This window comes from Nyctereutes procyonoides, unplaced genomic scaffold (genome assembly GCF_905146905.1).
Source record: "Nyctereutes procyonoides isolate TBG_1078 unplaced genomic scaffold, NYPRO_anot_genome, whole genome shotgun sequence".
Lineage (NCBI taxonomy): Eukaryota > Metazoa > Chordata > Mammalia > Carnivora > Canidae > Nyctereutes > Nyctereutes procyonoides.
Genome location: NW_026575052.1, coordinates 62987804 through 63001348, shown reverse-complemented (window position 1 = coordinate 63001348; position 13545 = coordinate 62987804). Strand labels below are relative to the sequence as shown.

At 47.8% G+C, this 13545-nt stretch overlaps 1 protein-coding gene across 8 annotated transcripts in view; it reads left to right on the top strand.

Moving 5' to 3' along the window:
* The window catches only part of FRMD4A (FERM domain containing 4A), a 616236-nt gene that overhangs the window by 517871 nt on the left and 84820 nt on the right, over nucleotides 1-13545 (top strand). For all 8 annotated transcript variants that reach the window (XM_055331818.1, XM_055331822.1, XM_055331820.1 and 5 more), the window contains 4 exons: nucleotides 1012-1095; nucleotides 6500-6565; nucleotides 6832-6889; nucleotides 10672-10758. In XM_055331818.1, coding sequence (XP_055187793.1) covers nucleotides 1012-1095; nucleotides 6500-6565; nucleotides 6832-6889; nucleotides 10672-10758 — 295 coding nt within the window. The remainder of the gene's footprint in view (nucleotides 1-1011; nucleotides 1096-6499; nucleotides 6566-6831; nucleotides 6890-10671; nucleotides 10759-13545) is intronic.

The window sequence follows — 13545 nt, the reverse complement described above, 5'->3', positions numbered from 1 at the left end:
CCCTCTAAATAGCAAAATCTCCATCCCAAGGTAGAGGCCAGTAATTGCCTCTGGAGGTAAAGAGTGGGTGCAAACACCAAATACCCTGACCCAGTGGGGATGCAGGTCTATTGAGTGTGCAGAGAGGAATCAAGCCTCTGAAAAACACTGGCTAAAACCAGGAGAGTATTTAAGTATTCTTCAAACCTGAGAACATGGGAGTCTGTGGAAAAAGGGATTTCTGGTGCCAGGACCTCCTACTAGTACCAGATAATCCACTTCCCACTCTCAGAGTCATTTCCAGGCCTTGTCAAAAGCAAAGGTTATTTATTTGTCATATTTTAGACAACAGTTTCCAGCATGTGGTCAATCCAAGCGAAGAAAACCAGACTTGTGTGTCAGCAAGGGAAACAGCTCTCAAGGAGCAGCAGTCAGGCTGCCCATTCTTTTTTTTTTTTTTTTTTTTTTAAGATTTTATTTATGTATTCATGAGAGGCAGAGACACAGGCAGAGGGAGAAGCAGGCTCCATTACAGGGAGCCCAACGTGGGACTCAATCCCAGGACCCCAGGATCACGCCCTGGGCCAAAGGCAGATGCTCAACTGCTGAGCCACCCAGGCATCCCCTGGGCTGCCCCTTCTTGCAGGCCTTTGAGCCCATGACCAATCCCTGGGAGCTTCTCCCACGGGATACGGGTGACTCTTTTCCTCCCAGATTCATGCTGCTCAGGGACACTTGGTCTCTGGCTCTCTCTGCTTTCAGGCTATCTGTGAGCACTCTCCTCTGCCCTATTCTGTGCCCCTGGGGAGAGGGCCCCTGGGCTCTGCACCTTGTGTGTTCTCTTCCCTCTGTATTAAATACATAAATTTAAAGGGAGCACCCCTTCCTCCTCCCCCCACTTTTCATTAAAAGGGAACAAATGTGGGGTCTCAGCTGAGGCCACTGGGTCGGGTTGGATCCTGTAGTGCAGGTGTCTAAGACAGAGGGTGAGCCATTCCTGGGCATTATCTCTGTCCCATTACTCTCTTCCAGCAATGAGGTGGTGAGGAGTGACTTGAAGAAGCTGCCAGCACTTCCCACTCAAGCCCTGAAGGAGCACCCTTCCCTGGCCTACTGGTAAGCTGCACCCCCTCTGCACACCCCTCAGGAGCGAGCCCTCCCGGGGTGCAGGGGGCTAGGGGCTGCCGAGGGGCAGGCTAGACCAACGTGTCGGAGTGGCTTGGGCCTGTGTCAGACCACTTCCCGCGTGTATTTAGATGCCACGGTTTGCATGAGACCTCCTTTTTCTATTTTCTTTCTTTAAAAAGAAAAAAGAAAACCTTCTAAAATTTCACTTTGGATGCTTTGCCTCCTTGGAGACCCTTTCATGTGCTGCTCAAGTTTCGTTCTGGAATCCTTGTCATTTGATGACAGGATGTGTGAGGTTTTGAGATGTGGGAGGACTACAGGGTTTTGTTTTTTTTTTCTTCTTCACTGAAGAGAGAGATTGATTCTTTGATTTTCCCACAATGTTCCATATCTCCTCATTTGGCTTCCATGTAACATTGTACCCTCGTTCATCTGTCAGGCCCTAAATTACTGATTCTGAATAGCACAGGCATGTGAAAGGGTCCCGGAGTATGGTTCTGGTCACAGTCGAGCACGGCCTGCATTCCCGGGTGGTGTGTGCAAACACTGTGCACACAGGCCCTGGCCACTGTCCCCTGACAAGCGACAGTGCCGCGTCCCTTCTGACTTCTTTATGGCAAGCATTAGCCACTTTTATAATAAATCATCATCATCATAATAAAACAAAAATCGCAGGACAGGTCAATCTTGATAAATTGTAGCATGTGACTCTTCTAAGCACATCTTTGTTATGCCTTATGAAACGTATGGATGGCAAGCATTTCATCTCATCTGGACACGTCTGCAGTCAGCACGCTAGGTCTCAGCCATTCAGGTGGCTCTGGGAGACCCCTTTGGCTGGGATAAGGCATGTTGTGATGCGGAAGGGCATGAGCCAGATTAAACTCTAGTCCAGAAGAAGTTTCTCCTCAAGAGACCATGGGATGGGGCAGCGGGAGCAGAAATGAGAAGCTGGACCCTGGGGCAGAGAGCTCCCTCCAGGGTGCTGACATGCTCTCCCCACCCAATCTCTTCTCACTGAGCTTTTTCTTTTTTTTTTTCCTGTTTTTTTTTTTTTTTTTTTTTTTTTTTGCCATTCATACTTTGCTAACATAGATGGCGCCCCACAGTGGCTTTGTGTAATTATAATCTAGCCCCCAGGAACAGAATCTGTTTAGCCTGCAGGGACTAACTACCCTGTCTGCATGTGTGAACACCAACATGTGTTCCTGGGGTCCTGTTGGCCTCTCCCCAATTCCCTGTGCTCCCTGGGCCTCATCTTCTCTGTCCTCCTACCATCCCCCCAGCTGCTCATTCTTAGGAAACCAGTGGTGAAAGAGCTAGAGATATAAGAATATAACTCTGGAAGCCAGTAGTTTCTACACAAAGCAGGTGTGTTTGCCAGGTAGGGGCTGTGATGTTGCTGGGTTGTCTGGGGTCAAAGTCGCTATTTTAGCCTAAACCATCCCTCCGTGATCTCCTCATTCAGTTGTTTCCAGACACTTCCTACACCTCGTGCTTACCAACTCCTCTGTAACTCTCCCTCTCTCCTTCCTTCTCTCTGTCTCTGTCTCTCTATCTCGATTTCTCTTTCATTTTCTCCACAGTCTGCTCCATGCTCCCATGTTATTACTAATACAGAAATGCTGTATCTTCTCTTGTGTCAATATGAACATCTTCATCTGCATCTATAATCTTGCCGGAGTGTCCCTCTGTGTCTGTGACCTGGCCACCACTTTCCCTGGGCCTCCTTTAGACCCAGAGACACCCATGCCACTGTGCGTGCTCACAGAGAGGATGCAGAACTGAGGGCTATTTCTGAAGTGGGTGCCCTCCAGCTCCACAGCCCAGACAAGCCAGCAGCATGGACCATCCTGTTGACTTATTGCTAAAAATCACCTTATTCCACTGTGCTTGGCTAGCTGTAGTTGACCCTCCTCTCCTAATCTACTTATTTGGTTTTCTTTAAAAAAAAAAAAAAAAAAAGCAAAGATTTCAGGAAGGGATAAATGCTGCTCATGCTTCAGAGACTGGAGACAAAGCTGGCAGACCAAGCATGTTCATGGACTTCTGTTGGCCTTGGTATCGTCACACATCTCTGCGATTTACCTTCACCCCTTGTTGGTGGAGGAGATCTTCACTGGCCCTGACCTCACAATCTCTATTGAGCTGCCCGCAGCCCTGATTATCCCTGAATGGAGGACACATATTTGCAGTTCTTCGAGGCTCTCCTGCTCGCGCTGGCCTTCACAGACGAGGCAGATGGCCTTCAGGCCAGAAAAGGCCCTAGGCAGCCCATCCACGCTAGTCAGGAAAGGCATTACAGCCTAGAGAGCAAAGCAGTGGGTTTTAGAATCCCAGCCACCTTTCTGAACATGGGGTAATGACAGCTCAGGAAGCTTGACTTACTTGACTTACTTCTCTGCTGCCTCAATTTCCCATCTATAAAATGGAATGAACCATACCAACCGAATCCAGACTCTAATTAAGAGCGGAAGTAAGAAGTCACATAATGCAATTAGCAAGTAGTGAAAGGTGCATAGGACTGCTGAGTAATCATGCAGTAATCCTTTCTGCTGCTTTTCCCTCAGCGTGTAACAAGCTTGGACTTCTACTCCTCGGGGTTTCCCAATTGGCAGGCATCTGAGGCAGAGGTTAGAATTATGTGTTCAGGGCCACAGAACAGAGCCGTATGAGGGCCCTGACCTGGATTCTCCCGAGGGCCTAGCTTGCAAATGCTGGACACCCCCCACCCTCACAGCAACCATGCCAGCTATGCAGGGGCATCTACCTTTACTCCAGAATCACTGCCCCCGGCTGGCGATGGCTCCTCTAAGACAGGAAACCATGTCACCATCCCCATGTTTCCTCTTGATCCCCCATGCATTTCCTGGGCCCCTGGCCTGCAGAGAGATGATCTCACTGAAAGACTAGCGAAGACTAGTCAGCCTTAATCGCGGTCTTTTCCCTTCGTGTGACGCAGTGTCCTCCAGTTAGTGTTTTAGAGTTCTATTTGCTCTGGCTGGTGCATTTTTTATAGTTATTCCATTGAGTCCCTGCCACAGATCTGGGGTCGCTGGGAAACTCTGCAAAGCTCAGTGCACTTGAGCCCATCTGTAAATTCCAGAGGAAGTGGGGGGGAGAGATGGGGGCAGAATGGCTTCTCGGTGAGTATGGCAGGTGATCACAGGATGGGCCCACGGTGTTTCGATTGGGCCCAAAGATTTGGGAGAAGCTGAAGAAGGAGAGGGGATCCCTGGGTGGCTCAAAGGTTTAGCGCCTACCTTTAGCCCAGGGTGCAATCCTGGAGTCCTGGGATTGAGTCCCACGTCGGGCTCCCAGCATGGAGCCTGTTTCTCCTTCCTCCTGTGTCTCTGCCTCTCTCTCTCTCTCTCTTTCTCTCTCTCTGTGTCTATCATAAATAAATAAATAAATAAATAAATAAATAAATAAATAATCTTTAGAAAGAAAGAAAGAAGAAAGAAAGAAAGAAAGAAAGAAAGAAAGAAAGAAAGAAAGAAAGAAAGAAAGAAAAAGAAAAGCTGAAGAAGGAGAAGCTAGATATTGTGGCCTCACCGTTGACCCCGGGCAGCAGGAGGTCCTGGGAGCCGTGGTGGTAGCAGAGCCCTGCAGCTGTCGGGCACTGAGAAACAGCTGCCTGTGGTGCTTCTGATTTACACGGGTGTTGGTCTGAGCCTCCAGTGTGTTCGCAGCTACGGCACAACATTGATTTTTATCTCCAGCCCAGCCCAGGGATCCTCCCTCCCATCAGCTCACATCCACACTGAGCTGCTTGCCCCTGGATCCAAGAGTTGACCTCACAAAATGCTAGATCCTGTGGTAGGAAACATGCCAAAGCATGTGAGTGGGAGACATGCAAGCTAGAAGAGGAACCCTGCAAATGTCCCAACAGATCTCCAAAGGTCTGGTGAGGTGGGGCCATCCCCAGGCAGCATGCTCCTGGAGAATGCTCTCGGGAGAGGGCTTTCTCACACTCTGTGCAGAGTGTCCCAGGTTGCCTGGGAGCCGAGGAGAAATAGATCTGCATCTGCCCCTTTCTGAACACAAAGTGTTCAGACCCCACCCAAATGACTCTCCAACCAGAGAAGGGCTCCTTGTGGCTAGCCAGTTTCCGTTCTGAGCGTAAAGATGCTCGCTTGGGAAGAGTCAGATGATCGTACATACCCCAGATTTCAGAATACTAAAATGAAGAGGGAGCCATTCAATAGTAAGATAATAATTGGGAAAATCAATAAATTACCCCCAAGTAGTAGTTAGTGAACATACAGGAGACATTACCTCTAGAAATGGCCTTTCTTTTTTTCCTTTATTTTTTTTTTAAGATTTTATTTATTTATTCATGAGAAACAGAGAGACAGAGACACAGGCAGAGGGAGAAGCAGGCTCCATATAGGGAGCCCAACATGGGACTCGATCCTGGGTCTCCAGGATCACGTCCTGGGCCAAAGTGGCGATAGACCGCTGAGCTACCCAGGCTGCCCCCTTTTTTTCCTTTGGAAAAAAAAGGCAAGGAAAGGCTTTAGATCATCTCAGATACCAAATAAATACATAATGACCAGGTCACAGAGTCCAAGTCTTTCGGACTTGACTTCTCAGCAGGTGGGATGTGCTTCCCCTCTGGCTCTCCTGGTTAGTTCTGTGCTTCCAAAGGTAGCAGCCATAGCTCCCTGGGCACCAGAGTCACTTCTCAGAGTCCCTTCATGCCCCCTGCTCTGTCAAAGCGGGGTCTGGCTGGCTGGCCAGTGCCCCCCAAGGCGCAAGCTAGTCTCTTGTTTTAGGAGTAAGATTTCAAGACATCAAGGAATTCTCATCTCACTTCTAGTAGCTGGCATGGTGTTTCCCAGTGCTTCTCTGGGCCTCTGATTATCTCGTGGTTTGAGTTAGCCAGGCCCAAATTCCAGAACTTTCCCATCCTCACTGGAAGCCCTCAACCCTGACCACTAATTCATGCTAGGGAAGCCCTGGGCATTCTGTTGAGGTCAACGCCTGCCCTCCTGTGTGAGGTCCTGTGCGCACAGGGTTCAGGAGATGAGGAGGGTGAGGAAGACGTGGGTGTTCCAGCCAAAGCATCACCCCGATGTTCAGCCAGCGGTTTTCCTCCCCCCTCATTCTGTGTCCCTCTCCAGTGAGACACATGCTCACTGCTGCTTCCTCCCCTCCCCTCCTAGCATTTCCTGCAAGGGGCCGACCCCAAGGAAATCTGTAGCCCGAGACACATCACTTAGGCTGAGTTCAGAAGTGCCACTCAGGGCAAATCATTTCTACGAGAGCTATCAGCTCCTTGGAGCTTCTCTTAAGATTGCTCAGGCTCAGAGGAAGTATCTCCATTAGCAGGGTGCTGGCTGGTGACCCAGGGACTATATGTAACAGAATCTTTGTCTTATAATTCTAGCGAGGATCGAGTAATTGAGCACTATAAGAAACTGAATGGCCAGACCAGAGGTCAAGCAATTGTAAAGTAAGTGGTCCCCTCCCAGCTCCCGTGAGGCTGTGTGTGTGTGTGCATGTGGCATGTGTCAGGGCTGTTCAGTTCTGAACAGCTGGATGGACATATCTCCACGGGGGGATGGTTCCGTTTCATTTTCAAGTCAGTAATCCCCCCAAGAGCTTTGTCATGCACATGCACACACAAATATGTATATGATTCCAGTTCTGCCGAATAACCACCCTTGTGTGTGTGTGTGTGTGTGTCTCTGTGTGCGTACACCTGTGCTGTCTTCCCAGCTACATGAGCATTGTGGAGTCTCTTCCGACCTACGGAGTTCACTATTATGCGGTGAAGGTAAGTGCCAAGCCTGCCCTAAAAACAAAACCCAAAAAAACCCACAAGCACCTCTCACTTTTTTCCTTTTCAGTCTTACTGAAGATCTGGTGGGTGGACTGGCAGTGGGCAGGGTGGAGGACTTGGTCAGGATGACTGTGTCCTAGGGGAAGTTGGGGTTCTGGAGCTTCCCCCTTGTGGGAGGACTTGATGCAGTTTCTCTTCAAAACTCACGTTCCCTCATGTAAAGTGGGTACAATAAATCACTACTTCCTTTTATACTCAGAAGAATCTTGGGAGGTCAGGACCGCAGATTCCATCTAAATGCAATGAATTGCAGAGAACAAAAACTTTAAGCAGAATCAGCAGTGTTTTTCTTGGTGGTCAGATGCCACATAGGCAGTTTTGGAGAAGGACTGGCATTAGCGGCTGACAGATTAAGTACATGGCTGTTTAAGGAGACAGATCTTGTCTTTTTAAATATTGTGATGTTCAGTCCAATGGAACACAGGCTCTATTCCAAACTCTCTTTAATTTTATCCATAATGCCCATGTCTGGGATCCCTTCCTTGAAATAATAGACAAGGATGTGCTGGTGTGCCCTTATCTGTGATGAGAAAGGGTACTTTTCCTCCCTTAGTTTACCACAACATGCAGAGTTTAAGTCATTGCCTAAAGTCCAGCCAAAAAGTGCAGAAAACCCTCCTGAATGCAAGACGGTTCCACCAGCCAACCTGAGATTCTCTTGCTCTTTGGCCAGTTTCTTTCCACAAGGTTCCATCCAGCTGTATTTTTAATTCCTTTGGGCTAGAACATGCTCCATGTTTCATTTATCTTTGTGTCGCTCGTGGCAGCTTACACAACACTTTACATGTCCTTGGTACATGTTCAATTGCCTCTGTCTTCCACTAACCTGCAACCTTCGGATGGCCAAGCCTGTGTGTTGCATCCTGTTACTTATTCCTGGAACCCAGTGTGGCACCTGACACATTGAAGATGCTCAGTAGATATTTACTAAATAAATGTTACTGAGCATTGAACTGGGTCATTGAGGTATACTTCCATGATAGGAACAAATGTCAGAACTCTATTCATGGAGCCCAAATATGAGGCATATTCAGGGATGCCAGTCTGACCCAGCAGCTCAGCTCAGGATCTCTCATAAAGCCTGAAACTGTTAAATCCTTCCTGATGTCCTACCAAAGCTCTTCCAACCAAGGGAGGCCATAATCCCTCTTCACCATCATTCATGAAACTCACAGAACTGTCACCACCATTCCTGCCCAGAAGTTCTCAGGCTTAAGCTGGAGGTCTTATCAGGAGTGTCACCTGGCCTTTTGAGCCACCTCCCATCCCCATGAGGGAGATGAATCCATAAAGGAGAACCCCAACCTGAGAGGCCACACGCTGTCATGTGCCCAGTGAATTCATTGGGCAGTCAACCCCCAAGAGGAAATCGGACAGTCTGTGACATGGGGTTGAACATCCACAGCACTGGCTGCCAGGGTTCCACACATAGCTGAGTCCATTTCCTAGAGTCCATTTCCACTTCACCGTCTTGTTACCATAAAGAAACGTAAGGATCCAACAGTATTCCTGACATTGTTACAAGAGGCATTTCATAGAAATCAGCCAGTGAGTCTGTCTCTCCATTGTGGAAATATTCTGTGGGGCCATATGGCAAAGGGGTCTGCATTCTAGAAAGTGAACAAGGACTTGCCTGGACTAGGTGCTTTCATTCACTGTTTGTTCATAATTTGATCTCACCTCCATTGCTCATACTTAAAATAGAGCTTACGAAATTTGCTACCCCCACAAAAGTCTCCTAGGTGTTGGAAGACGATCAAGGTAGATATCAGACTATATAGACAAAGTGGAAATCTTTGAGCGGAGACTTCATCCAGCCTTTTACTTGTATAAACCTGTGTTGTCCCATCTCTTTGTCAGCCCCAGAGCTTGACAAAAGGGTGGCCTCTGATGAATATGCTTTCTGCCCTCCAATGCAACTTGAGAAACATGCTCTTCTGCCATTTGTGAGAGCAGAAGCAGACCCTGTGATTTTCAGAGTGTCAGAAGTAAGTTTGGCTCTTGGAATCTCCAGGCTTAAGCAGTTGCCCTCCTACTTATTTGGAGAAAGAGCACAGGAAGCCAAGCCAGCCCAAACCAACCAGATCCAGCCTCACCAGTCAGTGGCCTCGTGATTTCACAGATGCCATGTTCTGTGGGGTGGTGACCACCCTTACCTGGTCAACCCGAAGCTGCGGTGGTATTGAATCCCCTGTGCTGTTCTCTGAAACTGTTGCAGGACACACAGGCGCTTTCCAGAGACAGAGGATTTATACCTTTAAAAAAATGTGTAGGAAATCACATACCCTGAAACTTTTCTAAAAATTCAAAGTGTATTTTCTTGCCAGTCTTCTTTATCATTGTGTTTACATTGAAATAACTCATATGAGTATTTGAAAAGCATGAAGCCTGTTTTGAGTTGTTAAGAATCTACGATGGGTTATACTGGGTTATTCATAGGTGTGGCAACTAGGACAAATCTAGGGAATGGCTGCTTCATATGCCCACTTGGCTCCTAGCATCCAGGAGCTTTAATGAACAGCTCAGAGTCCTCCTACCTGAATGTCGGATCACAGTTTACAATCTGGTGGCAAGAGGTCTCTGTTGAAGGAATAAAGAGAGGGACTTGGTGTTTCTAATTCAGATCTCAGAAGGTACTTAGGCTTCGATTTTGCTACTTTTGTGTGACAGCGGGAGTCACACAGTCCAGCGGATCTCTTAAAATGAGCAGGACCACATGGTGGCATCTGCCCACCCTGCACTGCCATTGACCTGCTGGAGGGATGGGGTAGGCCCTGAGTAAACAGAACCAACCCTTTGCTTTGATTTCTTTGTCTTTGAAATCGGAGGAATCTTAGATGCATGTTATTGAGTGAAAGAAGCCAAGCTGAAAAGTCTACATACTATATGATTCCAACTATATGACATTCTGGAAGAGGTAAAACTATGGGCCAGAACTTAGGACAGGGAGAAGAAGGGGTAAATAGGTGGAACACCATATTTTCAGGACAGTAAACTACTCTGTCTGATGTTATAATGGTGGATACATATCATTGTACATTTGTCCATTCTCATGGAGTATTCCACACCAAGAATGAACCCTAATGTAACCTCTGGACTGTGGGTGATCATGATGGATCAATGTAGGTTCATCAAGTTATAACAAATGTTCCCCTCTGGTGGGGATGTTGATAGTGGGGGAGACTCTGCAGGTACGGGGGCAGGAGTGTATGGGAAATCTCTGTACTTCCTTCTCCATTTTGTTGTGAACCTCACTCAGACTTCTCTTTAAAAAACCACCAACTTAAAAAAAAGATTTTTAGAGGAGTCACCTTCTCCATGGTCCCTTCTAAGCTGTGATAGTTGATGATACCTTCTCTGCTCAGAAGGTCATTTCATTAGAATGCTCTCAGATTTTTCTGTTGTGGTGAAACCTGAAATCTTAGAAGGAGACAAAGAATTCTCTACTTACTCAAAGAGGGGGAAGGACCACAGTGTGCTGCTGGTTGGGAGCAGAGCTGGGTCCCCATCCCAGGGCATGTTCCATGGCACCTGTTCACATAACTGAGCATCATCTGCTGATAGGGCACATCCATAGTGGAAAGTAGAGAGGTGGACTCCATCCATTTCAAGGGATTTGCATTTTCCTCTGTCATCACGAGAGCCAGGAGGCCTTCCCTAGGTTCCTGTATGTGTTCTCCGGCTCTGATTTACCCATACTCCTTTCCATGCCCTAGGACAAGCAGGGGATACCATGGTGGCTGGGACTGAGCTACAAAGGAATCTTCCAGTATGACTACCACGATAAAGTGAAGCCGAGGAAGGTAAGCAGACTCTCCTTTGTGGGCATCTGGCTGTCAGAGAGAAGTGAGTAGAAATGTTACATTGTGCAGCCTCCGGGCTCAGCCGTCACCTGCTAATTTGAATGTATACAAATTACTCCATGGTAATCCAGTCTGAGTTTCCAGGTAAATATTTTTTCTCCTGGTCACTCGGGAGATCTGAGCTGTTATAATTATTTAAGATAAGGAGACTGGCCCAGCTCTCCCAAAGCAGATGGGCAAAAGGGCTTTGAGAGACTGTCCTGTTCCTCGATTTCCTGGCTGGGGAGGGTGGGGGCTCCATCCACTTGCAAAAGGGAGAGAATGTCTCTCTTCAGCTCTGAGGCCAGTCTGAGCTTTCCCAGAGCATTCTGGTGTGCTTCTTTAGTTTTTTTGGGGGGGTTGGTTTTGGTTTTGGTGGTGGGGAGCTAAAAGAAGAAATTGTAGGTCAAAACAGGGTGAAAAATAAAGAAGAATACAAGGCATTCCTGCAAATCAGGTAAATATTTTATGGCATATTAGAAGTGGTCAGAAATCTGGAAAAAATAAGGTCATTTGCCAAAAAGAAAGGGAAGCAGAGCAGGGTCTGCAGTGTCATCGCAAACACAAAACAGAATGTTTGAAGGGGAGCACAGTGCTCGAATTCTGTTTTCATTTACACACATTTTTCAGACCAGAACAAATTGAAAAATTATAATGGAAAAATATCTCTGGGCTAGAGCTGTCATTCAGATCCTCTGGCAGAGAATAATGGAGTTTGAGCCCTGAAATACATATTAAAAGTCTATCAAAACCACAGTTGCTTTAGGAGAGAGAAAGCAATATTGGTCCGTTATGTCATTCTGGATGGCTTTCCAGGCTTCTCTGTCCACGAACAGGATGGAAATCCAGGCTACAGATCTGAGCTGATCTAAGGCTCTCCTTAGCTTCACATCAGCCCTAAAGCCAGCTTCTTTATTAAAATGATAAGGGGAGAAATGGCCCTTTGCTGGGGAGGATTTGCACTCCCATTGATCAGTAAGTCAGTTCGGTTCAAAGAAAAGATCCTGAGCAAGTGAGGGGGGCATTCTCCCTTGGGAACAATTCAGCAGGGACCTGGCTGTCCAGGGACACATTGTTCGGTGACTATATCCTCTCCAGGTTCCACTTACACGCTGCAAGACCTTCATCAGACCCTGCGTTGTCTCCTCTGTGTTTTTCTCAGTCCCAGGGTCTGTGCTTCTTCCGCACTGTCTCTTTCTTCCAGTTTTCCCTCTGCCATGTGCCCACATGACCTTTGTTTCTGTGCTTTTTTTTTTTCTTGCATGATCCCTTCCCTCTCTCCTTCTTTTGACATCCAGTCTCCTCTCTTTGCAACCTGCCTGGCCTTTTTTCCAGCTGACAAGACCCAAGAACCCTCTTAGATCCTCTCACAAAATCCTGGTTCTAATCCCTCCAGTGCCTGACTGCCCGCATTGGTAGAAGACCAAGGCAGACGTGCATAGTCGCCACTGGGCAGTTTGTTAAAATGCAGCAGTAGAATTCTGCTTTCCCTCTGGATGTCAGAAAGACATACTAACAGTATTCATCAGCGTTCAGTTTCATTTATTAATAAGTTTAAGCTGGCTTCGCTTCTCTAATTGAGGTACTAAGGAAGATTGCAGAATGAATTAATGAGATAGCACCCCATAGACAGAAAACTGCAGGGTGCGACCCATGGCAGGAGCTCTGTAAGCTGTCACTGTTCCTGCAGGACTCTGACAGGCATCAGAATCCAGAACAGCACGAAGCCAAAGGTGTGGATAATTGGCCATTGACTGAGGGGATTTACTCTCATTTGTTGAGCTCATCCAGGTCAGCAAAATAAAAATGTTAAAAGGTCAGGATATTCATTCAGGGCATTGGCTGTACTCAGACCGTGTTGTTATGTAAAATAACTGATGTTTCTGTGGCCTCTAAGGAAGTAGTTACTGGGTTGGGGGGGGGCAGTGTGAGCTGAGGGAGAAGCAGACTCCCCGCTGAGCCAGGAGCCTGATGTAGGGCTGGATCCCAGGACCCTGAGATCATGACCTGAGCTGAAGGCAGACACTTAAACCAACTGTGCCACCCAGGCGCCCCAGTAGTTGAGATTCCTGAGCCTGTTACTAATCGAGGGGCAACCAAGCCACCAAAATGACCGTGCAGTTGCGCATTCAGGAAAATATTTATTGCATATTTGTTATGTGCCAAGCAGAGCGGAGGGTGAGAAAGTACATAAGCTACGTCATGTCCCCAAGACCCAGCCAGGCCCTCAAGGAGTGAAGTGTATGATAATTGCATCAGTGTCCCCAAGGGCTCTAAGAGAGGTCTGTGTGAGGGTCGGTGGAGAATTAAGGGAGAATCCACAACTAGGCCTGAGGAGGAATGAAATTTTGCAGGCAGCGAAGGGGGAGCCAGAGGAACAGGGTGGGCAGGCGTGTGGGCATGCGTGGAAACCCTATGAAGGAGAGCAGCATGCCGGGTGCAGAAGCACACAGCCCCCAGGCTGACACACAGGGGCAGAGAGGCCTGCCAGAGGAGGCTGATGAGGCTGGGGCCTCAAGGCTCTGTGAAGGGGGGTTTCATCTTCGAGGCAGCAAGAGCCACCATGAAGCAGACGAGGGGCTGCATCAGAGCCTCACTGTTCTGGAAGCATCCCTCTGGCAGCATGTGGAGGATGAGCTGGAGAAATAGAGGACAGAACTTGCATACCGGGACATAATTACAGTAGTGTCATAGGCCAGAACTGGCGGGGATGCAGGGTGTCAGTAGTAGGTGTGGAGAGGGGACACA